The sequence below is a fragment of the Triturus cristatus genome, chromosome 11, assembly GCF_964204655.1.
Source record: "Triturus cristatus chromosome 11, aTriCri1.1, whole genome shotgun sequence".
NCBI lineage: Eukaryota > Metazoa > Chordata > Amphibia > Caudata > Salamandridae > Triturus > Triturus cristatus.
Genome location: NC_140594.1, coordinates 150,987,279 through 151,014,859, shown reverse-complemented (window position 1 = coordinate 151,014,859; position 27,581 = coordinate 150,987,279). Strand labels below are relative to the sequence as shown.

At 45.2% G+C, this 27,581-nt stretch overlaps 1 protein-coding gene across 3 annotated transcripts in view; it reads right to left on the bottom strand.

Moving 5' to 3' along the window:
• Positions 1-2,207: 2,207 nt before the first annotated feature.
• Positions 2,208-27,581, bottom strand: part of MPHOSPH9 (M-phase phosphoprotein 9) — a 493,866-nt gene continuing 468,492 nt past the window's right edge. For all 3 annotated transcript variants that reach the window (XM_085635805.1, XM_085635804.1, XM_085635806.1), the window contains exons 21-24: positions 25,603-25,703; positions 22,053-22,252; positions 14,488-14,556; positions 2,208-3,019 (exon numbers count right to left, since the gene is read on the bottom strand). In XM_085635805.1, coding sequence (XP_085491931.1) covers positions 2,918-3,019; positions 14,488-14,556; positions 22,053-22,252; positions 25,603-25,703 — 472 coding nt within the window. In that variant the 3' untranslated portion in view covers positions 2,208-2,917. The remainder of the gene's footprint in view (positions 3,020-14,487; positions 14,557-22,052; positions 22,253-25,602; positions 25,704-27,581) is intronic.

The following is a 27,581-nucleotide window of genomic DNA, read 5'->3' as shown; positions in this document are numbered from 1 at the left end:
CTGTACCAAGAAAGATTTTTTTTCCCAGATAGGCTGGTCATACAGGGTTTTATGAGGCAAACACAAGGCCTTGAGCTTGACTCTTTTCTTCACAGGAAGCCAGTGAAGCTCTCATAATATCCCAGACTTTGTCTGGAACTTTGGAGTTCTCTTTAAAAGTCTTGCCGCTGCATTCTGCAGGCTTTGAAGTTTCTTCAGAGAGCGCTGGTGAATGCCAAAATATAAGGCCTTACAATACTGATTTAGCAGAGTTTCAAAAGGGATGAATGGAAGGATCTTCCTGATCTTAAACAAGAGGTGATTTTGTTAAACTGTGCGTTTAAGGACAAGTTGGGATCAAAGATTATTCCCAAATTCTTAACTGAAGATATTGGAATTGAAGGATAGCCAAGTGTCTGGGGCCAACAGGATTGATTGCAAGAGACCAACTCCTTACGAAAGAGGATAACCTCTGTCTTAGCCGAATTAAGCATGAGACTGTTAACGTTCAGCCAATGTTCGATGGCTCCCATACATCCATTGAAGCGGTGTGCTGTATCATCAACATCATTCGAAATAGAAACAACAATTTGTGTCTCATCTGTATAGGCTACTGGAGCAAACCCTAATGATTAGATCAGTCTAGCCAAGGGGGGCCACGTAAATATTAAACATTTCCTTATCAACATTTTGTCAAATACTTCTTCTCCAGTGGAAAGGTTGTTATATACACTGTATGTTAGTAGGGTATTATGTTATTTACATAAGACCAAAGACATTCGTAAGGAAGAACAGCTCTTATGATGGTGGTCAAAAAGATGTGGCCTACTCTAAACAGACCCTTGCCATATCAATAGTTTTTAGGTCTCGCCTGACCCAGCGCATGCTCTGGTCTGGCGAGACTTATTGAGAGGGCTCCAAAAAGTGCTACCAGGCCAGCCTAGAGCTACAGTGCATGTGCGCGGGTGCGCGCACCGTGCTTTACCGCAATTACTTTCACTTTTGATGTTTGATCGTGATCCCGATCACTTTAACTTTCGGGGCCGCATGGCCGCTTTGCATAGCCAATAGGTCTCGCTTTTGGGACCTTATAAGTATTTAGTTATGCAACTTTTGCATGGCTAAACACTTATAAGGTCCCAAAGGCGCGACCTATTGGTTATGCCAATGCTTGTTTGTATTGCCACTTGTTATGGAAAGCGAATAGATCAATACCTGGTAAACATGAGAGCCAATTCCTCAAGACAGAAGACAGCTACTGATGCTCTGATGAGAAATGTCTCAATTAATTTGAAGTCTGCTTAATCAATCCATACCTTTATAATCACTACTCTCTGGATTCGGATTCAAAGACAGACAATGCTGGGCAAACTCTATTCTACATTTTAAACCTATCATAGAGAACGCCATAGTGAAAAAGGAAAATATATTCACTTATAATCCTAGCTCCTGATGACTTGTATTCTCTCTGAATTCATAAAAGTCTTATCGACCTCCCCACTTTGAGGGATAAAGATTTTGAACTGCTCCCAAAAATAAACTAACACTCAGCTGGGTATGATGGGACAGTGAAGCCATCCATGGTTCTTAAAGGAGCTGGGTCAATTTATGCTATGGTATAGTGTTGTCTACTTTAGGGCTAATTTCCTGTTTTTTCCTTTATAGTAACTACATTGATTGTTCTAAATGATATTCTCAGCCTAAAGTACTATTTATTTTGTATTTGAACTAAATGAACATGATGCAAATACTGCCTTCTTGGGTTTGTTTTCTATTTATTGCAATGGTGGAAAAACAAAATTTATGTCGAAAAATTGCGTTTCAGGATCTCATACATTCTACTTTTCATGAATTCACGAATGAGGGAACAACCATAGGATTCCATAAGGATTTCAAGTAACTTTCCCCTTTTCAGCTTTAATCCAAAGTGGTTGTAAGAACCAGATTCCTAAAATCCCTCTGGAAGGTTAGCAACCAACTTTTTGAGAAGTTTCAAGTATTTTTTTTCTTTGCCGGAGTCTAGAATAGATTGTTTGCTTCTCGAAAAGCTGTGCAACAGAAAACAGTGCTTCGCCAAGAATCAATTATCATAAAAATGATGAAAATTATAGAAAAAAAGGGCAACGTTCATGTCAATGGAGAACAAAATTGCATTCCGAAGACTAGAAGCCCAGTAAAGGCCAGACAATCAAGCTTAACACTGCAATTAAAACAGGTATCAACACCAATTCATATTTAAAACATTTAATGTTTATAGTTTATAATAACATAATGAAATATAAATTGTGCACTTTCTGTTACTACCACTCCAGTTTGCATCTCTTACACCACTTAACAGCAAATTACCACCCCTTTTTGTCAATATTGCTCAACCATTTCAATGTAATTGAACTGCTGCTGCTTAATTCATCCAAACCACAAAATAACAGTAAAGGCAAAATAATATACAACCTCGGTAAAAACGACAAACATTTTTAAACATGTTCTAAATGTTCTTATTGCGCATACAATTTTTCAACAGAAACGTTACATCATATAATTACAACTAAGGGTGGCTTACAGACAACTTGGAACAAAGGAAACTACAGACAACATTTAATATTTGCCTACAACAAACAAAATGTAATTTCTTTAATTCCTTAGCCTCAACATAAATAGAATTTGTTTACATGGTGTGTGTATAGATATATATAGATATATACATATAAACAGTTCTTAAAAACATTTAAATACATGATTTACAGACTGGTCCAAAACTATAGTAACAAAAATAAGTTTAAAATATTTGCTGGCTTTTGTTCGAGTATAAAATATAAATTTCACAGGATATCTTGATCTGGAATTATTACAAAAAAAAGTTAAAAAAAGGTTGCATTTCATCAGTGCATTACTGTACATTAGTGCAATCACAAACATTAGAATTGAATACAGACTATATTCAAATATTTGCAGAGGTTCGTAGCACGTGAAACTTCTTTAGTGTCATGCGAATGGAGCCCAAATCACGGTTGATCTTTTCCAAACGATCCTCTAATGCCTCCTAAAAAGAGAAAAAAATGTTATTGCTAAGTAATCATATGCACAGCTTATCCAATGCATATGTTTGGTTATACCTATGTGCAAGTTGTGCATTGTTGGTAATTCATATGCATTTCATTTTATTTGGACCATAAACTACAAATGACAAATTTACAATAGTGTCCCATTAATGACCCTGCCAGAACTGCACAAAAGAGAACCCACACAGAGAACAGACTACAATGGCATAAGAAATGTCACTAGCAATATACATAGGTAAATAGCAGAACATCAGGGCAAGGAATAGTTTGGGATTCAAAGAGACTAAGAATGTCCTGGCCTATGGCTCTGCTGCAAGTATGGAGTAATGTTCCACTTTTCTTAGGCAAGAGTATTTTTGAATCTGGGAAAAATGTGTAAAACAATCCATATTTGTTTACTCACATTTGCTCAGGTGAAATACTGAGCTGATGGCAGATTAGCACATGATCCGTATTATATATATGGTGCACTGTCACACTTTGCATCAGAGCCCACTTCTAAGTCTGTGTGCCGGCCACAGAACAGGACCATATAACATCATATGTGCTGTTCCTACAGCAGACGTGAACCCGCTTTGTAACTGGGAACAATGCATTAGCTACCTGACCTTATAGCAGGACGCTACAATCCCCCTGTAGGTGGGTGCAGTGAGTGACTGTAATAGAGGTTGTTCTAAATGTGCAATTTCAGGTGACATTTTTTATACTAATGATTTTTCTAATGAATATAGTCGTAACTGATAAATTTGTAACATTGCACTTGAAAATTTTTATTTAGAGGTTTAGAAGTGTGTTTATTTATGTAGTTTAGGTATACCACATTTTTGTAGAGACACCATTTTATTAAAATGAATGCTGCTTGTTGTTCTGCTCCTCTTGCTCCTGCTTTTTACCCCGGCCAATCAATGTCCCCGTGGGTCTTCTCTCCTTGCAGTTTTCGCAGAGCACAGGACAGTGTGATGCAATTGGTTACTTTCCTCAACAAGCATGTACTGTGAATGAAACTTTCTTAGTGTTCCTCATGTAATTTTCTGAAGGACACTTCCTCTGAAAGTTCCAATCCAAGCTTTTTTTTAAAAAATTCTTTTTATTGGCATTTGATAATATAAGCGTACATACATCATGTTTCGTATAGATGACTGTGATACGTAAGTAGCAGAGTAGACCATCATCAATATAGAGAGTACGTTTACATCTTATTCAGTGTGGATGCGGTCTGTGTTGTAGCAGGTCTTTGCCAGTAAGAAAAACTGGGGGGAAAACTAAACTGGGAGGTGCCATGGGGTTCTTCGTGTTTGGGCCAGGCGTATACTGTGGGCCCGTTATTGCCTACTCGATAGTGCAGCTACCACTCGCCTAGGAGGGGGTGGGTGCGTGGGCTGATGTGGTGGGCAGTTGAGTGTGTCAGACGGGCGAGGACGGACCCGGCGGGTCTAGGAGTGGCACGGAAAGTCGTGGAGGGGGATCCCCTGCCCCGGGAGCCTGTACAGTGTGAGGCTGTACGGTGTCGGGGGTATGTATGTCGGTGACCGGGACCTCCGGGGTCTGGGATTGTCTGAATTGGTGCAATAGAAGCACCCATTCTAGGGAGATTGGGATTTTGCGGATACCTTTGGCTTCTTCCTCACGGATTGCATCCTCCTCAGCTGCCGCCCATTTAAGAACCGCCCCCACCCATGCCGCAGGCGGAGGACCCGATGGGGCCCGCCAGTGCATGGCTATACAGCGTTTGGCCAGCAGGTGGGCTAGGAAAACAAAGCGCATTGGTATTTTGTGTCGTTTCCTCCGTCCGAGTATGCCCAGCACGCAACCCTCCCAGGTAGTCAGGTGGGTCAGCCCATTGAGATCTCTGAGCGTCGAGTGGATAGATGACCAATAGGTCTGAATGCCCGGGCAGGTCCAGAACATGTGGGAAAAGGCTGCATCCCCCGCTTGACAACGAGGGCAGAGGAAGGTCGTGTTCGGGTAGAAGCGTTGAAGGCGCGCTGGCGTTAGGTAGGCCCTATGCAGGATGTGAAACTGTATGTTCTTAAACCGGGCGTTCCTGGATACTTTTTTGGGGAATTCTATCGCTCTTTCCCACTCGCTATCATGAAATGGTCGTCCTGCTTCCTCCTCCCAGAGGGCCCGTAGGGATCCTAGTAGAAGGGGTGTCAGTTCCCTAATCGATTTGTACAACCATGTGGTGAGATGGCGACCCGGTCCCATTCGTAATATTGTGTGGAGAACTGGGTGTGTGGGGGGTTCCCCCGATGTGAGGTCGGAGTATGGTTGGTAGTGGCTGAGAAGTTGGCGGTGAAGCAAGAACTGGCCTGGGGGCAGGTCATAGTGGTCCATAAGCTGCCGGTACATCCGGAGCTGCCCCTCTTCAAACAGTATTTCTGCCTCGGATGTGAAAAAAAACCCGTGTCTGGGCCAGCCGACTAGCGGTAGTAATCGTGTGTATGAGGGGCATTCTGGTGCCACGCGATGTATACGCTGAACGCACTTCCGGGCAATGTCTACTTGTAGGGGGTAGGTTCGCGTGGGGCGGGATCCCGGTATGAGTAGGCGGCGTAGCTCTGGTATGGGCATACGACCCGTGGCAGTACATGTTTCGAGTGTGTATCTGTCTGCCGTCCAATATGAGAGCCACTGGAGCTGCGATACCAGGAAGTAGGCTTCGAACGATGGCGCACCGGGCCCCGCCTGTGTCGTGGGTAGTTTCAGCTTTGCTAGCGCGATCCTGTGCCGCCCCTTACCCCATATTAGAAAACTGAGGAGTGTGTCTAAGTCCTTGAAAAAGGAGCGGGGTGGGATTACTGGTAGGTTGGTGAAGTAATATAAGAGCCGCGGGACCAGTATCATCTTTGCAAAGGCTACCCGGCCTATCGGGGCCAACGGGAGGCTCCGCCAGAACCCAATGAAGGATCGTATCCCTGCGAGTGCCCTACGGTGGTTACCCTCATAGACGTCGGCTGGGGAATGGTATAAACGAATCCCGAGGTAACGGGGGCCCTCTGCCGTCCAATGTATTTTCCGGTCACCGATCCAGACATCCTGGGAGGAGGCGCCTGGATGGAGAGGGTACACCATCGACTTATCCCAGTTTACTTTCAAGCCTGAGGCCTCCGTGAACTCCATCAGGGCGGTCTCGAGCATGGTGAGATCCGCTGTCACATCTCGTATTTATATGAGGAGGTCGTCTGCGTACATGGACACGCAGTGCGTGACGTCCGCTAGTGGAATACCCCAGGCTTGCCCGTCCTGGCGGAGCCGGATAGCCAAGGGTTCCACCGCGAGCGCGAATAATAAGGGCGAGAGGGGGCACCCTTGTCGTGTGCCCCTGTGCATTGCAAATTCCGGGGAGATGTAGCGACCAAGGCGGACCCGAGATGTAAGGTTGGTGTAGAGCAGGCGAGTGTAGGCTATGAGCGTGGTACCCAGTCCCGCCCGTCCGAGGACGGCAAAGAGGAACTGCCATGTTAGGGTGTCAAACGCCTTCTCAAGGTCCAAAATTAGACACGCCGCCCGAGGGAATCGATCGCCAAGCTGGATGTGAAAGAGGCGCCGGATATTGTGAGAAGTATTCCTCCCCGGGACAAAACCACATTGGTCAGGATGTACCAACGGGCGTATAATTTGTGAGTATCTATCCACTAAGATTTTCCCCAGGATTTTACAGTCGGCTGTAAGTAGTGTGATGGGGCGATAGGAGGCTAGGAGTTGGGGGTCCCGGTCGGGTTTCGGGAATGTCACGATCACAGACGCTCTCATGGAGCTGGGTAGTTCACCGATTCTGAGTGCCGAGTCCAGCACTGCTGATAAACGGGGAGTCAACAGAGGGGCAAAGGTGGCGTAGTATTCAAGTTGAAACCCGTCCAGGCCTGGGGCCTTACCACGGGCCAGTGCTCGTACAGCGCTTGTAATCTCAGTAGCTTGTATCTTTGCATCCAACCCCTTCTTGTCCTCAGCAGAGATCTGGGGGAGGGGGAGAGGGTCTAGGAAGTGGTCGACGGCCCCTGGATCGAGAGATGAGGGGACCGTGTAGACCGCTGAGTAATGTTGGTAGAATGCCTGGAGGATCTCATCCTGGGATTGCACCAGGGTGCCCTAGGGGTTTATAATTGCGGTGATGGGCCGGACTTCAGTATCTTGTTTGGCAAGCCATGCCAGGAGTGTGCCCGTTTTATCACGGTCCTTGTGCATTCGGGTTGCATAAGTCCGAAAATTGTGACGCCGAAGGTCCATGCATGCCGCTTGATATGCTGATTTGGCTTGGGCAACTTGGGTCGCCGTCGCTACCGACTGGTCTGCGGCTTTAGTGGCCGTGGCCAGTCGCTGTTCCGCGTTCTCTAGGGCTTGCTCTAAGGTATGTCTCACCCCGACCCTCTGCTGAATACATTCCCCGCGGGCTACCACCTTGAAGCCGTCCCACTCGACCAGGGTCGACAATGCATTCCCCGTATTAGGAGTAAAGTAATCTGAAATGCTGCGTTGGTGTTAGTGTGTGAAAACCTGGTCTGTGAGGCATTCCCGTGATAATCGCCATGTGGGGACAGGGGGGTACGGGGGTCTCCACTGGAGGCTGAGAAGGTGTGCATCGTGATCTGAAACTACTCTGCCCAGATAATCAGAGTGGCATACCTGCGGGAGAAGCGTTGCGGTGCATAAGAATCGGCAAAACCGGACTCGCAGGTTGTGTGGGATGGAGTGGAAAGAGTAAATGCGGGCCTGGGGGTGGTGCAGTCTCCATGCGTCTGTGAGCGACCAGTATGCGACCCATGCTTTAAATCGTTCGATTTTTCTGTAGGTGGGGGAGTGCGGGAGTGGGGGGTGCGATCGGTCCAGTCTCGGATCCAGGATACAGTTATAGTCCCCGCCTAGTATCCAGGGTACATGTGTGAATTGGGCTAGAGAGTTTGTGAGTCGGTCCCAGAATTTATCCTGATCGACATTCGGGGCGTATACACTTCCCAAGAAGATACCCCTCCCATCTAAAAGTCCCTCCAGTAGGGCGAATCTGCCTTCGTCGTCCACCACCCGTCTAAGTTCCCGGAATGGGGTTCCTGGGCGGATCCATATCAGTGCCCCCCGGGCAAACGAGGAGTAGGTCGTGGCGCAGATAAGTCCGCGCCATTTTACTCGCAGTTTGCCCACTTCAGTTGAATTAAGGTGGGTTTCCTGTAGGCAGAGGATGGACGCTTTCTGTCGCTTCGCGTAGGCGTATATCGCATAGCGCTTACGTGGGGTGTGTAGACCACGTGTATTGAGCGTGAGTATGTTAATGTCTGCGTTGTTCGTCAGCTGTGCCATGAGTAGTCTGGTCTGTGTGTGGGTCAGGTGAGGTGCCCACTAGGTAGATTATTTAGTGGTCTCCTAGGGATGCGCCGCGTCTGGGGGGAGTAGGCAGGTGGGGAGCCTGTCCAATCGGATATTCTGTGGCATGAAGCCCCATGGCGGGGTGGGACATGTTTGAACCGGGGTATTAACAACGTGTGGGGGTGCGGGAAACTGTTCCAATACATAGGACTCATCGTTTAGGAAACGGTGTGTCCAAACTTCCTCCCGTAACACGAGGGGGGATAACTGCTCTATGTGATAGGGGGCGACGGCATGCAAGTGCGAGGCAACCCGTTGAGTGGGCATGTAGAAGGAGCAATGCGCGTCATGTGCAGGGTGTCAGCCCCTGTGTTTGAGACAATGGGCATGAGGCGAACATTACATATAAGGATACAGTGTGGCAGTCTGTATGCCTGAGTTGCCTCAGGGCGAGGTAGGAGAGGTCAGTCCGTCCAGCAGTCCATCTGCGGTTTGCGGGGTGGCGTGGGGGAGTGCCGCCAGGTCTGCTCCCGAGACGGTGCCATCGCTGTCGTTTTCGCCTTCTGATGAGAACAGGTGTGGGGGTCGATCTATGGGTTCCGAGGGTTGCGTGGAGCGCAGATCGATTGCTGCTTGCAGAGCCTCGCGTCCCTCTCGCATAATCTGTTCGAGGTCGGGCGAGTCATGAGAGCCACTCGTTGTTCTGGGCTCGATGTTGCGGAGCTTCTTGGGGCGTTTCCGAGTGCGGAAAGTTTTGAGAGGCGAGCCCCTTTGGGGATGAGGATTGGGTGCCCGCGAGCAGTGCTGATCTGCCCAGTCCTGTGCGGCTTCCACGGATGTGAAGAAGAGGGAGGACCCGTTGTGGAGGATCTTTAGGCGGGCTGTGAAGAGCAGAGCATATTGAATTTTACTGTCCCGTAGTCTCCGCTTTACGTCCAGGAAGGAGGATCTCTGCTGTTGTACTGCTCGGGCATAATCCGGGAAGATCATTATTTGGTTGTTTTCCACCCGTAGTGGCGCCGCCCGGAGCACCGCATCCCGATCCCGGAAGTGTAGGAACTTAGCTAGGAGTGGCCGAGGCGCCGCACCAGGCGGGGGTCTCTGGGCCGGCACTCGGTGAGCTCGCTCTATGGAGAAAAAAGCTGTACGGTCTGAGGGCGGGGTAAAGGATTTCAGCCATGTGTCCATATAGTCTATGGGCTTTCCTCCCTCGATACCCTCTGGTAGCCCCAGCACTCGGATGTTGCAGCGTCTCGAGCAGCCTTCCAAGTCGTTTGCGCACTCCTCCACTGCGGTTAGACGGGTGAGGACCCCCTGGAGCGTCGTCTGGTGTTCTTTCAGAATTGGCTGTATTTCCTCTAGTGTCCGTTCCTCTGTGCGCACCCGGTCAGCTAATTTACGGTGATCATCGCGGAGAAGGTTGACGCCAGGGTACCAAGGCGTTCCTCCATAGACAGACGGGATAGCTCAATGGCGGCGAGGACCTTATCCAGTTTATCCGAGATTTATAGGTCTGTGGAGGACGCTGTACTGGGGGACCAGGTCGAGGTCTTTGACATGTTCTCCGGGACCGCTTGGTGTTGCGCGGGCCTTGATTTTCCCATCTTGACTCCACGTGGGGTGGAAGGGCCGGTGCCGGCGGTCAGGTCTCAAGAGCCCGCAGTGGCGCCAGGGGTCCGCGAGGGGAAGAAGGCGCGATGGTGAAGGATGGCGAGAGAGCGGCACCGGAGAACAGCAGCCCGGGCCGGTATTCTGGGTCTCCCTCCGCAGGCAGGGTACAGGAGTCACCAATGTCAGACCTCGGGAGCCACCTGAACGGCGCTTCCAGTTGCAGACCACCCACACAGAGATCACGTCTGCGTCCGATGCTATGGGTGGGAAATCACTTGCGGCGTCCCCGTGAATTGGGGGTGCACTCCACAGGATTCGAGAGCAATCCTCACGGTGTCCGCGCAGACTAAGTCCCCTCCAGGAGCCCACAACAGAGGCGAGACCCCCCGCAGTCCTTCAGGGTGTAGTCGGCGAGGCCTGGCCGTGTGTGGTGGGGGAGCTCGGACTCACGTCACACCTCCCCAGAGACTCTGTCCACTTCGTGTCTCCCTGTGTGACCACTGTGCCCGGTGTCTGGGGCGTCCCCTTCAGGGTGTAGGGCTTGTCGCCACCTCGCGCCGGTGCGGCCCGTCGCGCCGGTCCTCTCCGATCCCCGGGGCACCAGGGGGCTCTCAGGCAGTCCGCTGTGGGTAGGCGGCGGGTGGGTCGGCCGGGGGCGCACCAACCCCCCCGGATGCCGCTGAGGACGCTGTCGCTGTGGCGGTCATGGAGGTAGAGGCCTCACTGGTGGTGCAGGAGAGGGTCCGGTGTCCTCTTGGCAGCCATGTTAAGGTCAGGCAGGCATCGCGTGAGAGGGTTGAAAAACCCCCAGGTCGCGCCGCTCCCACCGGATCCCAGCGCTTCCCCTCAGTCGCCCCAGGAGTCGGTCATAAGAGGTACCTGGGGCTTTCGATGGCAACGCCAGGATCCACTCCCCGGCGGGCACACAGCGTCCAAGATGGCGGGTCTGCTAGGGGCGGCGATGCTTATCCGCTTCGCGGCGTCCCGCACCGATGTCCCCGGGTCTGCTCCCGGCTCATCTCGCTCAGGCAGCCGTGCAGGGAAAGCGCGATGCGCCGCTGCCCTCGGTGTCTCCCCCCGCACCGTCTCAGTCTCTTTCAAGGGAGCCCCCGCGCCATCTTAGGTCTCGGGCTGCGGCGCTAATGGCTCTGTCCGGGTGAAGCCTCGTTCCTGAGGCTCAAGACGCGTTCAGGCGTCCACTGGCATCACACTGCCATGCAGGCACATTCCGGTGCTCCCTGGGCCGCCGAACACCCGCTACGAAGCTACGTAGCGCCCAAGCGCGGAGCCTCAGCAATGCGTGACCGCCATCGTGGCTGGCTTAGCCACGCCCCCCTGAAAGTTCCAATGCAAGCTTGATAGCACACTGGTGTATGAGTCTTTGTTTGAAAATATTTCCTAATATGTTTTACATCTCCTGACTGTGCTGTTGCTGTGGAAGCTAATGGAAGATTTCCTCTACCTTAAAAATGGGTTAGTGTTATAATTATTTGTGTGATGATCATCATTCTGATTTGTCCAGTATGTGTTATCATTAATCATGCCAAGCTGAATTTGCAGATTTTGCTTATTACCTATGCGTAAAATGTGTATAAAAATCGTTCTTTTTAGAGGTGAGCTAGATGACTTTCCTTATTCCTCTAAGGACGCTGCCCATTCTACCTAGGATTTTTTGTTGCTTATTGAGACTTGAAATAATTCTGATATCGGACTATGTATGTCAGCCTTCATGGTATATATTCTGCATTTCTTTGTAATGCTGTAATGCCTATTTTGAGATTTTGTTATAAAACTCAGTTATTGAGTGCTCCCAGTCACTATTTTGATTGCTCTGCTAAGTTGATTTTGTGGGCCTGATGTCGAGAAAGATGGTCACTCTTATCGCTAGATCAAGGGTGCTGGAAGGTAAATTTTGGGGTGATCCAAATATTGGGGTGCAGTAAAATATTGGGGTTCTGCTCTCACAACTGCATATGTCTGCTGGGGGATGTGTGGGGATCCCTCTGTGACCCCTTGCCCTTTCAAGTGGCAACCGTCTGGGCGCACACTGTTTGTGCTCCATTTCTATGTGCGCCTTCCGATGGCCTTTTTGCCCAGGACTGTAATATGGCACCGTCACAAAGTATTCCCATATATCAATAGAGAGGAGCCCCCATGCAAATGAGGTAACAGGGTCTTCAGATTGCGCTGGCGTAATCTGTACTACAGAAGGGGCCTTACGAGTGTCTGCTGCCTTCTGTTATACCAAAGTACCTGGAGGTCGCAAAAACCAGGCATAAACACCTATTGAGCAGGAGCGGCCCGTGCAGGTAAGAGCAGTGGGGCAGGGTGGGGTTGAATTCGACAGACGAGGGAAAATGATTTATTTAAATTTGCCTCATCGTCATCTGACGAATCCCCACCACCCCACCTCACAGCTCTTACCTGCAGGGGCCGCTCCTGCTATTGAGCCCTCTAGGTTCCTTCGATAATACAGCCCCTCGAGTACTTAACTATCAGAGAAGACCACAGCATATTTTGTGCTCTTTGTGAATCATCAAATCCATTGTGGAATTGTCTGCTTAGGCTTACTAAAGAGAGGTTTATCCGCCAACGTTATGCAAGAAACTATCCATCCAGAGATGGACTGCTTTGAAGTGGAAAGACCATTTCTTGGCAGGCCATAGTCGCCAACAGCTATTTTCAAATGGTTTGAGCTTTCAGGGATAAGAGTCTCGAGTATGTTTCCCCCCGAGTTTGCTCAAATAATATGTGGCTGCACTGTGTCTGAACAAGAGGGGTACTCCATCTGAATGATGGCAAGAATGATTTAAGAGCTAGATGGCCAGCCAACTGGTTGACGTTATAGGATTTCTCTCTCTGATAATGTTCTATGTATCTATAGATGGCCATGTGAGCACCCTATCCTAGTAGTGATGCATCTGTCACTGTGGTCTATGGAGTGCTTTCCGAGATAATGTTAATGTGTTGCAAAAAACTTCCCATTTTCTTGTTCCACTTTTTTTCCAGGCATGCTGTAATGGCCTCATATTGAATCTGGCATTTAGAGCTAAAAAGTAGCTTGATGCCATCAACCCTAGTAATGAAGAAATTTGTGGAGCAGCTGGATAGTGTGTTTTCTTCAGAAGGCAACATCTATGTTGTGTCTCTCCTCTGAAGGATACGCTTTAGGGACAATGGTGTCTAGCATAACCACCAAGAAGTGAATCCTTTGCAATGGAGTAATCGTTGACTTTTGAAAACTGATTCTTAACCCCAGCCTTTGTAAGGTGCTTGCTGCTACTTGGAGGTGTTTTGTTACCAGGTCTGGAGATGATGCCTTCATTAACCAATCACTCATATAAGGGTAGATAACGATCTTGAACTTTCTGAAATACGCCGCTACTACTGCCACGCACTTTGAGAAAGTGTAAGGAGCAGACTTCAGGCCAAAGGGTAGGACTTTAAATTGGTAATAATCCTTTCCTACTAGAAATCATAGAACATTTGTGTTTATTATCAGAATGAGGAAAAATGCATCTTGAAGATCTATTGCATCAGGAACACATCTTGCGTACTGACGGTGCATGTGGAAGGCCCGAGACAGGTGGCACCCCGAAGGGCGATGGGTCGAAGTCCGACCCGCCAAAGGTTTTTTTGTAGTGGCACAGGAATGGAAAAAGTGCAATCAAGATATACTATACCGTTGAACACAGGCTAGGACTGAAGGCTCGTACCAAACGGAGTTGAACACAGAGGAGAGTCACATTCATCTGCACTCAACGGCGGAGAGAAAACAATCTAACACAGGAGTCAATGCCCATGGGCAGTATCACCAAGAGGAGGAGTCACTCTACCTTGTGACTCGAAAGACTTCTTTGAAGAAAAACAAGTTGCACAACTCTGAACCCAACACTAAATGGCAGGAGTATGCAGAGCTTGTGTATCTACAGCCACATATGCCATCGAACATCCTGTTCATCCTCACTTGGTAGGTTCTCTTCAAATCTTTGTAGTGTGTCCCAAAGAAATCTATCAAAGAGGCAAGGCAATAGCACCTGCAATATCCAAGATCATGGCAGCTATGTCGCACATTTTTCTCTCCACAGAATCCATTTGTTTGCTCTCTTTATCTGGAGGAACAGTGGATGAGGGAACAAAGGCATGGGACTTCTTAGTCCGAGAGATGGGAGGAGGAATAGATCTTGGAAAGAGAAGGTCTTGATCCAGGGCTTTATATTATTTAAATAGCTTGGTAGGGGCACACTTCACAGAGGGTGGAGCTACAAATAACTGCATTGCAGGTTCCAAAAGACCCGGAACCAAGGGCAAAAAGAGTCTGGGTGATGTCCTGTGATGCAGTTTCAAAATTCACAGTTGTAGTGGAAGCAAGAGTCGTTATAGGAATGCTAAGATTAGCTGCTCCCCCTATTAATACTTCATTGAAAGCAATAAGGTCATCAATCTGGGAGAGTGGGGAATTGTATTAAGTACCTGGTGAGAGATCTTTGCATAGTAAGCCCACCCACAAACTAACGAAAATGCAGACATTTGTCACCTTGTTGTATTTGGCTTGCAGAGTCAATCTTCCTCGAGAATAGGGGATCCGACTTAATGCAGCCTCAATCTGTGTAAAAAACACATATGAGGTAAGTGACACATTTGAAAATCATTTAATATATCAAAATAAAAAAAACACATTTTCCAACCAAACCAACTATATACATCAACAAATCAAAAGGACAAACAATCTAGAATGAGGCTTTTCCGATTGAAAGCTTCGCGCTGTCAGTAGAGATAACATGAGTAATGCTTGAGTTAGCTCTGTTTGGGCTTATACTGTGGTTTAGTCATCATAAACTGTGCATCTTTCTCTGGGATTCTCACCCTGACCACAGCAAATGGAGACCCTGAATGCAGGTGGTGAATCTCTATCCACTAGTGTGTATTGTACTGAGATTAGAGTAGTGTAAAGTGAAGCACTTTAAAAATCCATCCACCAATGTTACAACACCACAATCTAGGAAGAGAATCAGATCGACGCATCCAGAACATGGAACAAAACCCATACACATCAGACTTACCTCATCACGCCTACAGTTCAGGAAAGAGGAATTAAAACTCTAAAGGGAATCTAATAAACCAATAAGGGCCACCTTCAAACTACTGCCCATGGCGATAAAGGACTGCTTTATCCCCAACATTTTCTGACTATATACACACACACCTAAATCATTCCTCTTGCCAACTCTTGTCCCCAATAGTCTCAATGTACATCACTCCGCTGCTCTCAGCTAAATCCATGCTCCACAAATATAAAAAAAAAATGCAGTCTGCCAATAAGCAACATTAAATGATAATACAGACTGAGCAAGTTACCTACCTCCATTAATGCCCTTTCTGATGGATATTATATTTAACCACAGATACCTAACCACAGAACATTCCCCAGGCGCCAGACGGGAACCGGATATTTTTCGTAAAAGTGCTCCCCCTCAGCACTGGGTGTAAAAATGCATCTCTGTGTTGGCTCATACAACTCAGGAAGTGATTGAGCGGAACCGCATACACGTGCCATCCCTGGATGCTGACCTTGGTTTCTTGTCCTTTCCTTGTTCACGCCTTCAGATGCAGAGTGTGAACAATTGTTGTCTACAGTGTGCAGAGTACTAACTCTGGACCTTTTAGGTGTTAAATAGAGGTCCCTCCACAAAAACAGGGAGGAGGGAAGAGTACAGAAGAATATGCGGTTAGAAAAAGTATACCCTCAAGAGCATTATCAAAGGTAAGCAATTTCCTAATACGTCTAAGTACAGATTCCTCACCTTAAATTAGATACCAAAGCCGTACCTCCCCAAGGTGGGGGGTCTGTGGAGAGGACTCAGACCAAAAAGACTCGCAGAAGTAGCAGGCAAAATGACAGGGTTGGAAATGCAGCCTTGATACGGAACACACTGAAACTTCGAGGTACACTGTAGGGCTCACAGTTGCCACCCGGCATGGTTGACAAGGGAGTTGCACGGGGCTAAAAGGCCAAAAAGCCTCAGAGCCACTGCCACCTGGATCGAGCCTGAAACATCAGGATGGTAACCTGAATATTCTGGACTCATTGCTGCAGAGGGAAAGCTCTAAACTCCACTGTATCCAGGAATGTCCCAATGAATGTAAGCTTTTGAGAGGAATTCAAGTAGAACTAGGCTCATTTATGGAAAAACCCAACAATGTTAAAAAGTCAGCAGTCATCCAGAGGTGGTCCATGACTGACTGAAGCAACCTGCCGTCAGCAGCCAGTTGCTGGGGTACGGAAATACAGTAACTCCTAGCCTCTGGCAATGGCTGAAGCCACTGCCATCACTTCTGTGAACACCTGAGGAGGTGCTGGTGAGTCTGAAGGCCAGCAAACTAAAAATGCTCCTGGGCTATCCTGAACTGCAGTTAACCGCTGTGAGGCTGCACGATGAGCATATGAGAATACTTGCCCTGCAAGTCAAAGGACACCATCCACTAACCAGGTTCCAGAGCAGACAGGATGTGTGCAAATGTGAGCATTCTCATTCTGTAGGAAGATGTTGAGGGGATGACAGTCCAAGACAGACCCAAGGTAAACATCCTTTATTGGGACGAGGAAATAGCAAGAGTAGCAATCTCCTTCTTTCTCGGAGTCTGGTGCTCTTTCTATGGCAACTTTAGGCAGCGAAAGGACAACCTCCTAAAGAAGGATGGACAGATGCTCTTTTGAAATCTTTTATGATGTGGGAGAGTTAGTGGGTAGAGAAGAAAGAACAAGCATTTGCAATGCAATAGGACTCGCAATTGCGAGATTTTGAGCTATTGGCATTGTAAATGACAAGGCCTAGTATTTACGTTTTTAAAACAAAAACATAAATAAAAGTAATTGTCATTTACAATGCCAATAGCTCAAACTTGCTTAAATGCGAGACCTATTGCATTGCCAATGCTTGTTGAGATAAGCTTTTAAAATGCCTCCTACGCAGCGTGCCTGGCTGTCTCTGGGGACCCTGCAGATAACCAGTGAAAATCATATGCTTCAATTAGCCAGGAGGAAGCCGAGGCGATGTGAAGGCATCAGGAGGGGTGTCACGAGGAGGGAGTGGGCAGAGAGAGAGAGGGGTCAAAGCATGACAAGGAAGGGGAGGCCATAATCTGCAGGAGGAGCTGGCTGTGTTATTTATTTAGCCTATAACAGATGGTCTTGTACACGTGAGACCCACGCAACTATGCAAGGGCCTTTTACATTCCTGCTAAGAAAATACAGAAACCAAAAAATCGTCACCAGAAGAGACTATCTCTTTTCTGTCAAAACTTGCATGCACGCATATGTTGGTATTTGTGCAGCCGGATTTTAGGTGGTGGTACAACACACCGATGTAAACAGGGGTTTGGGGAAAACTCGAGACCATGAATATCATGCAGTGAAAGGAGAATCATGGTAAATCCCTCTCAGCATTGGGCCTGAAGGGGCGGTGGCAGCTGTGAGGCTCTTTTATGATGGCAAATGAGGCGCTATATGAATAGCTGCATATTCTCTGAAAGATGGCGTCGGCTTGTCCAGGTGAGCTGTCGGAAAAATGGACAGGGTAGTAAGAAAAAAAAAACGATATCCAATCATGCGCCACCGTTTACCATAAACGATGACGCAAGCCAATGGGAAAGAGGGGCGGGGCTTCAAGTTCCTTTCGAAAATGTATTGATTACAAAAGGCCCTCGCATGGCGAGAGTAACGCATGCGCGCTGCTAACGCCAGGCAAGACCTAATAAGGAATGCATAACATTTGTGAATAATTTGCAAGACCATCTATCGGATGCGATGGATCGCAAACTAGAAAGGAAATGCCTAAGCCTGCTACCCACTGCATTGGCATGCACCACTGAGGGCAAATTAAAGCGGTTTGTTGCCCACTGTAGCAGGGGATAAGGAGCTAGAATACTGGTGCCCGTGCTGAACCACATGTTGCCTGCCGAACACACGGCCGCAGTCCCAAAAGGACTGGGCTTCACTGTTGCTGTCTGTATCTAATGCAAGCCCTCAGGAGTAGACCCTACATTTCTCAAACTGGGGCAGAAATTGTTTAGCAGGGGCTAACACCACCAAGGAACACGTTGCAGCTCATTGCAGCCTTGAAAAAGTATGTATCAGACAAAACATGTCAGCTGTTGGATTTTATGTATTCTTTTGGAAATTTGAATAAACAAGGAAATAAATCAAGAAGAAGGATTTATATAATTGTTGGACTATTTACTTGTTATTCTCAAAGAAACAAGGCCTAGTCTTGACTCCGACCCCGAAATTGCCAACATACAGTTTAATCAATGGATTAAAAATTCATTGGATGTACTCGCCCCTATAAAACTCAAAGACATCAAAAAAGGCACAAAAAAAGTGGCATGGTATACCATGGAACTAAGAGACCTAAAACGGAACTGCAAGGTGCTTGAGAGGCACTGGAGGAAAGATTTTTCATCTCAAAAAAAGAAAATCTATCGTGATGCCTTAAAACTGTATAAAACTAAGATTTCCAAAGCCCAATCTTCGTTTTATGAGGCAAAGATTTTGTCTGCGGAAGCTTGGAATCTTTCCCGCCCTTAGACACAGACATAGTGGTGTCTTTACTTAATAAACTCAAATTAGGATCCCCAAATGATCAGGCGCCCCCCACTGTATTGCAGCAGGTTGCCCCAGAAGTAGCTCCAGTCATTGCTACACTGATCAACTCTTCTTTTGTAGCAGGTAAAGTCCCCGTACTCTGGAAGGAAGCCATGGTGAAAGCCCTGTTAAAAAAACCGGGATCAGACCCGGAATTTATGGCTAACTATCGCCCTATTTCCCTGCTTCCGAGAATAGCTAAAATTGCTGAGAAACATGTTAACATTACCCTTTCCTCCTATTTGGAAAAACATAATTGCCTGCACCGGACACAGACCGGCTTTAGATCTCATCAAGGGACAGAAACCGCCCTGGTAGTGGAAGAAACAAGGAAAATCATGGACTCAGGAGGATCAGCTGCATTGATTCTCCTCGACCTCAGTGCGGCCTTCGATACCGTTAATCATCAAATCTTGATTTCAAGGTGTCTCGAAATGGGGGTGACTGGCTCAGCCTTGAGTTGGTTAGCCTCCTTTCTTGAAGGTCGCACTTTCCAGGTTTTCGAGGAGAACGTGTCCTCTACGAAGGTTCCCTTGAAGAGTGGAGTACCCCAGGGCTCCTCCCTTAGCCCCACTCTTTTTAATATTTATATGAGTCCCCTAGCCAAGATTGTGGAGGAATTTGGCATACAAATAGTGATGTATGCCGATGACACTCAGCTGATTGTCTCGCTCAAAAATCTCGGACAGCCACAATGCAATCTCTCTAGATGCCTTGAAGGAATATCAGCTTGGATGCAACAGTCTTGCCTCCAACTGAATGGATCAAAAACTGAGCTCATGCTGCTGGGAAAGCCTTTGCCCCCAGACCTGCCTTGGTCCTGGCCCAGCTGCATGGGATCTCCACCCACTCCAAAAAACCACATTAAGAGTCTAGGAGTGTGGTTGGACGAAAAATTAGATATGAAGACACAGGCCAATAAGGTTGCTGGGTGCTGTTTCGGGATTATGAAAACAGCCAGGAAGATTCTCCCTCTTCTCCCATTCCACGCAAAAAAACTGCCCCTTCAAGCATTGGTTCTATCACGTCTGGACTACGCTAATGCCTTATATTTAGGAGCTCCCCTATCCACAATAAGCGTTCTGCAGAAGGTCCAGAACTGCGCAGCAAGAATTCTCCTACAAATCCCGCGGAGAGAATCAGCTAAAGGAGCAATCAGACAATTGCACTGGCTTCCGGTCGCAGAAAGAATCCAATTTAAGGCCCTATGCATCACGCATGGGATCCTGAACAAGAATGGCCCTCCAATCCTTCAAAAGTTAGTTTCCCCGTACCATCCTAACAGACACCTTCGCTCTGGTAGTAAACACCTGGCCATGGTTCCGAGAATTCTCAGGTCCAGATGCGGAGGTCGTTCCTTCTCTTATGTCGCATCGAAGACTTGGGATATCCTCCCACACTCCATTCGAATGGAGGAAAAATATCTACCCTTTCGTAGACTCTTGAAGACGCATCTTTTCCCCATCGCATAAGCAGTCAGCATCTCTGTTACCTGGTTCTCAGCGCTGGGAGGCCTTAGGGTAGCCATGCGCTCTACAAATGCCTCTTTCTTCTTTCTTCTTCTTCTACTTAAGATGAAAAATCGCTATTGCTTGCATTAACTGTTTCATAGTGCTCCGGTGTTGCATTGTAAACTCATTTGTGACTGCAACACTTCTTAGGGAAAGCAACATAGGTAACACCCTATGGGTAGTAGCAGGGACATGAGCAATGTTAGTAGCACTTGATTTACTCAAATAAGATACGTAATTATTAGTGTTGATATATTTACCCTAACTTTATAAGGAACGTGCGGTTGAATTCGACCACTGCTACCTTTCTGTTTAATTGTAAGTAGTCAAAAAGTTTTGGGGAAAAGTGAAGCTCAGAGTTGATTTGATGACATATTCCACCCAAGGGGAGATCGGCGATTCATCTCTGGTATACATATCTTAAGTTCCTTAAGCAAGCAGATCTAACCTAAGTATTCCAGGGCTAGATTCTTTGTGGGGTTTATTTTTATTATGTGTTAATGAACCAGGAATATTAATGTTTGCTTTAACATGACACTGCTGTCCTAGATTGTGGTGAGAGGGGATCAGTATTTAGAAAAAAATTAGCAAACTTTGATTAGATTCATGGTAAAACTAAGGGGACAAAAAAAATCCAACACTATTGGAGATAAACCCAGGTGAACTGCAAGTTGCCCGTTGACAGTGTAAAAATAATAACATGACAGGAGTAACACTGTGGTGGGTGTCCCTTTTATTTGGTTACTTTTTTGGTAATATTCTAACCACCACTTTAGATGTTTAGTCAGTGTTCCAATCCCCACAGCAAGCAAAAATTCAAGATGGTTAAAGCAGACAGAAAAATCCGAATAAATGGCAGAAGCATCACACCAACAGTTGTGGCTTAAAATGATCCGACTTTACTCCGGGATCATGTATCTATTTTCATAACAGTACAGTATCTACAAAGTGATCTGGTCCCTATATGCTGACCAAAACTACCAGTGGTACTGGCGGAGAAGAGCCTTGCTACTTACTGAAAATATCCCGTACTCATTATGTAATAGCCAAAACGTAACCGTCCATGTTCGGATAATTTAAATATTAGGGCTACGTATGTCCCTCAAAAAGGCCTAAGATACGCCTCTTATTGGCTCCTCACATTATCTCCATAGATGATCAGATATTAGGTACACACCGCTACGCTGAGTATTGCTCCTTGAATGAAGGCTTAAAATGGTGGTTCCCATACAAGAACAAACTTTACATCTTCAGTCAGTCAGTGGGTGTACAGCTAAAGTTGCCCAGATCTTTCCAAACAATATGTATTCTGGTTACATACCACCCAAGCTGAAGACTCCTCTATCTGGGCTGTCTACAGTTCTTTGAAAGTGTCAGTGTTCATTGACATCCTAGGACCTAGGCTTCGAGATTCAAAGTGATAATACCCCTCAAAAAGCTAGGATCTAGAGTACTACACAAGCACAAATAAATCACTAAATGTTGTCAAACACTTTATAACTGGCAGCATGGAAACCCCATTAGTACTAACATGTAATCTGACCAGACAAACAGGTAAAATGACATCTCTACAACAGAAAACACTTTTTGACATACTGAACTGGTGAAGGTGTGACTTCAGGAGGAGCATGCTTTGTTTGAAGATGCCCCAATATTTGAAGCATTTTTAAAGACCCTAATCCGATCACAAAAATGTCAAAACACAGGGTGAACTTCAGATAACTAAATCTTGGCAATCACTTTATGGAATGAGATTCAACAGGTGACTGTGAAATGAACAGATGGTAACCCCCCCCCCCCCCCCCAAAAAACAGAGATAAAAGTATTTAATGCCAAACACCTTTAATCAATGGATCCAATCGTCCCAGTTTTTAGAATTTAACTCAATTAATAACAGATACACACAAAATGAGTTTGACAGCTCTAGAAATACAAATAAAGTGGTACCTGCTGTTTTTCTTGCGTAAGCTCATCAAAAAGTCTCTCGGTTTCATCCAACGTCCTCATTTCTGTTCGACTTGGGAATTCAGGTTCATGAGATGTATCCGAAACAGGGGGATAAGGCTGTTTTCTCAACACTGTGGTGGTGTCCTCCGAGGATGGCCCACGTGTAACCATTTCTGTTGTATATCCCGTATGTTCCGGTTCTGCACAAGCAATAACATTAAAACATACACACGTGCAGTCACTAAACATTGAAGTCAGATGTCTCTCAGTTATGTCAGATTTTTACACATAGATGCAAAGTGAAAACAATGTTTCCCAATTAGCACTCTTTTTTTTTTTTTTTAAACATCACCAAATTGCAAGTTCGATCTTGTTTTGAAAGTGTTTCTCTATTCTATCAATCATGAGTGACAGCCCAATACCAGACTGAAAGTATGACAGGTTCTATAAAAAAAACCACAATATTGAATTGCATAAACTAAGACTAAATAGCTATAGATGTGCATATTTACTTGTAGTGTTTGCTAGACATTTCATAAGAGTGCACTGTAGTATTTTACATGGCTAAAGGACTAGAACAAACCAGGCACCCACGTGCGAGCGTACAAAGTGGAACTATACGAACGTCTTGTCAGAAAATGAAAAATACATATAAATAAATACTAATATGTCTAGTGGATGTGGATAGGTACCAGCAGAAATGTTAAAAACAGCACTAATATCAGTTATATAGCATGCATGAATGGGATTCTGCCATGGAATTGGCTTTGCATTCTTTGCAGACATAATGAGTTCACAAGATATCTTAGGTCACAATGTGTGTGTTAAAATATCCACTGGCAGCCATGCCAAATTTCAGAGTGGTGAAATTAAATTTACTAAAATTAAATTCAAATACATGTAACTCTGTTAGGGACATAAAGCAAACCACCAGATTGTATGTCTTAAATGAAAGGATGTCTCACCGGCTATTTCTGTCTCTATTTATACAGTTGAATCTGCTAAGAGGCAAACCCACTTTGAACAGGATTTAATAACTGGATTGGTGCCAGACAAATATTTACTGAGGAATGAGGTGGCCTCGGTTGTGAATAAACGGATTTTGGCAATTCAGACAAGCAAACATCATTACACTAGGAACTGGCTTAATAATTTAGGTTAATGATAAAACCTAAATCTTAGAGCTTGATTCACAGAACATTTTGGAACCTATTCATAAATTGCATTTTGTACTACATAGAGTACTACTGCAGTAGTACTACTCACTACAAAATGCTAAAAACAAACCTGCATGCAGAGACCTCCATCCCTCAATCTTTTCTGTGTGCAAAATATCTTCAAACGTAGCATAGATCTGTGTATACCTAGGTATATATTTTTGTCGTAAAATGTGGGTGGGAACTCAAGAAGTGGCTAGAAAATGGAGCCTACTTATTATTAAATTGGAGGGTGTTTTAAGGAGAGGTATTGCAGGTTTAGGGAAATACAGAAGGACATGAACATACAAACACCACCCACAAAAGAGTAAGACCGTTGCTATTCACAAACTACACTTCTAAAGTTTCTACAGCTCTAAAGGTCCCAAAACAGTTGTAAAAATATTCCAGCCGAGCCTTGGAATAGGTCAAGCACCGCACATGGCCTTTTACAGGTACACAACCATAGAAAATAACAGAAACTGGGACTTAATATAAACTTTTATTACAAAATAATTTACATTAGTTAAACACAACTTTAATTACACACACTAAAATATAAAAAATAAAAATGGCGGTGAGGGTGGATTTATATATTTTTTACATTATTTATAAAATAAGGCAATATATTTAAATTTATTTACCACATATTTATCTGAAGAGTTAATGTGCTCTAATATTTTATTTTACTAATTCCAGAGTAAATATAATTATTTCAATTTATTTTAAAATAAACTATTTTTAATATTATTTAAAAAGTATAAGCTTGATCCATTTTCCTATACTTTACCATAGAAATATCTCTGCCATGATGACCAAGATCTGCACCTATGTGTGAAAAGTTACTAGGAGAAACTTCACACTTTTGAATTTTGTCTTCGATTTCTTCACCCCCTGAACTGAGGGGGTGGAGACATGCGAAGCTACACTTAAGTGTACAAAATATAGACTTGCACCAAGGTGCAGAAGTAGATTTACACGTGAGTAAATCTACGCATGCAAATTTACCTTTATGAATAGGGCCATTTGTGTCCCTAGTTTACAGCAGTACAAGCTGTGGGCAGTTAAAACTGCATATCAATCCTACGACCGCAGAAAACCAGGAAGGTGGTATTTACGGCAGTAAAGATGGCCAATAAAGTTTATCAGGGGATCAGTTAGGTGGCTTTGGGTAACTCTGAATTACACTCACAGATCAGTAGCTTTGTGGGTATTCACAAACATTCCCAATGGCTTTGCAATCCTAAACAGGCACCTAACAATACTAGTGATATGTTATAAGTGCAACACTCCCCTCCATAACTTCAAGGATAAGGGCTCCTCCTCACGGAAGAAATGGCATACTGTTATGAAGAGTTGTACAGTGTTGCAATGCCATCTGAATGGATTTGCAGTGCACCAGGGACTATTTTACAACTGAAAAGTACTCTGAACCATCACACTTTAAATTATTTATCTCATACATGCAACGTATACAGATAACAATTGATTGCGGGGGAACTGATGTCTGTCCTGCTTGCAGCTCTCAGGGAGAGAGTGTCTTGCATGTCCTTTTTGTTTGCCCAGTTTATGCCCGTCCCCCTAGAACTTGGCTAGCACCCACCTGTAGGCTCTTAGGCGTGCACTGCCACTCTTTGAGACTGAATTGTAGTCTAATTCATGCCATTTCGGTAGCCAGGTTCTTCGGTTTCATATGGATACTTCGAAGAAAGGTACTCCTCTCCTCTTAACTTCATGTTGGCCTCTGTGTCATACTTTTATTTTTATACCTTTGTACTTACTTGTATTTTGTATATGCTAGATGACATTTTATCGTTTTATTGAATTAATTCTGGTGTTTATTTTATATGAATTCTGAACCTTTCTTATGCTGAAATGTATTGTTTTACTTAATTGTTATGTTTTTATATCCGTACCTGTACTTTTATGGCCCTGGCAGCCAAAATATAGTTATTTGATTGACTGAAAACAATAGTTTTTTTTTCTTTTGCAGCAGGCTTTTTTAATAAGTCAGGACTTAAACTGCATTCCAGACCTATTTGCTTTGCCAAGACCTGTTTAACACCAGTTGTCCAGGTTTACTGATTTCACCAATCAGACAACTTTGTAGGTTTCTTTTGTACGGTCACTTGATCACAGAGCTTAGCTACTGCGAGGTGGATAACAGGTCTGTACATATTGTCATAATCCGAAACCCCGGTTCAGGGCACAGTTTGCAGTAGATATTAGACATAAGGCTTATATCACTGCTTGTTTGACGGCCACCTGCACTGGTATTTTAAGGGATGGCAACGATTCAAAGGAAGAATGTAACCTTGTGAAGCATGTTTATGAGGTGACACGTCACAGCGTACCTTCGAGATCATCGCGCGAAATGAAATGAAGTTTTTTTCTGGGACTCCGCCCTTGAAATGATGGTGGAGAATTATGCAGATCATCTACGAGTACATCAAATCTGTTGCAGAGGAAAGAAAAAAACAAAAGAAAAAAAGAGAATATGAAAAGGTGACATTAATCGACTAGCAAAGGTATTTTTTTAACCACAGATTCCCAGTAATGAAAATTTTACCTGTAACCGAAGTATTGTGGTTCGAGGATATTTTTGATTCACATTCTCCGCCTCAATACTTCATCGGTCTATTTGACTAAGGGTTTCAAGCGTCTACAATAGACCGAATCGGTATGACTCAAGAGGTGTTCGGCCCAGAGCCCACAGACTACGCCTTCCGGTTGTTTTTTCCAGCCGAGGACTTGATTATGAGTGGAGGTGACATTTATCACACATGATAAATAAACATCCCACCTATTACGAGATGTTGGGAATAACATGCAGATTTTTATGTTTAACGCATCAAAATCCGCCTCAAAGTAAATACCATATGGTTTACCCCTGTTAAATTTTGCCAGGTTTTGTTATTTAACACATCCGATAATTATTGGTTGCATTAAATAACTAATAACTTAAAATTCCAACCAGTGCGTAAAAAATAGGGTTTACCCACGGGCCGAAATATACTGACCACCTCGTAATCAGGGCCATAGTGTTTGGAATTATAATATTTATTTTATTTATTATTTATTTAGTCACTTGGTATTGCGTGTGAATCCCTCCCGAAGGAGCATCTCAGAGCTGCGCTCCAGTAGAGGAGGAGAAAATTTTAAATAGTCAAGTCTTAAGCCCCTTGTTGAAGGAAGGAAGTAAGGGCAAGAGCGTAGGCCAAAAGGAAGTTTGTTCCAATGGTAGGGGGCAGTGTAGGAAAACGATCTGCCTCCATATCTTGAGGTGCGGATGCGTGGAATCACCAAAAACGCCTTCTCCGACTATCTCAGACATCTAGAAGGACGATAAGGATTTAACAGGGACGACAAATAAGCTGGCTGCGACTTAAAGAGAGCCTTGTGTGTCAAACAGCAAAGTTTAAAGATGACACGCTTCCTAATAGGTAAACAATTAAGCTTTCTAAGGATCGGAGAAGAAGGCGAGATTGAAGGAAGGTTACAGATTAGTCGCACTGCGGTTTTCTGGACCACCTGCAGTTTTGACAGCAGGGTATCATTTTCTGAGGTCAGCAAGGCGTTCACATAGTCCAGGCGGCTGGTGATAAGAGCCTGGACCAGAGTCTTCCTAGTGTAAAACTGGTATGTCTTTAACCATTTGGACCCAGGAGCAACTGACCTTCATCTGCCCTTCTTGATTTCCATTTCTGTAACTCGGGCCCATGAGAATTTCAATAGCACAACAGACTTGTTGAGCTTTGAAGTGTTGGGTTGGAAGCTCTGCACCAAAGTCTTTTCATAGCAGCTAGAAACGAGAAAGTGTTAACAATGGAAAACATGAACACACAGAGAGAGCACTTAAGAGCAGGATAAGGGGAGTAATGTCTTTTTGGGGGGGGATGTAAATAAAGTGGCTTCTCGGATTACATTTATGCAGTCTCTATAGCAGGTGTTGTCCCAGCATGAAATATTACAGGAAATATTGGACAAATCTGTGCTACTGAGGTCCTACTTCAGTTTGTCAATATCCATATTGCTACCAGCTGGAAGACATGATTCAGATCAGAGGATTGGGCTGAAAATATCCTTGCTTGTGTAAACGGAAGACAACACGAGAAATAGCCCACAACAAGGGTTCCTTCTCTCCAAAGCAATTACAATTTAATGAAGATACAGAACGCTGAGTATAAACATAGTGTAGTCAAGGTTCTGACATGTACATCCACTGAGACTGCCAGTCAGTTTCAACCTTGTGCCCAATACAACTGTCTATGAAAAATGCAACGTAATGGTTGAAGAGTGCTAGTTTTGTAAGTCAGAGAACACCACAAAGAAT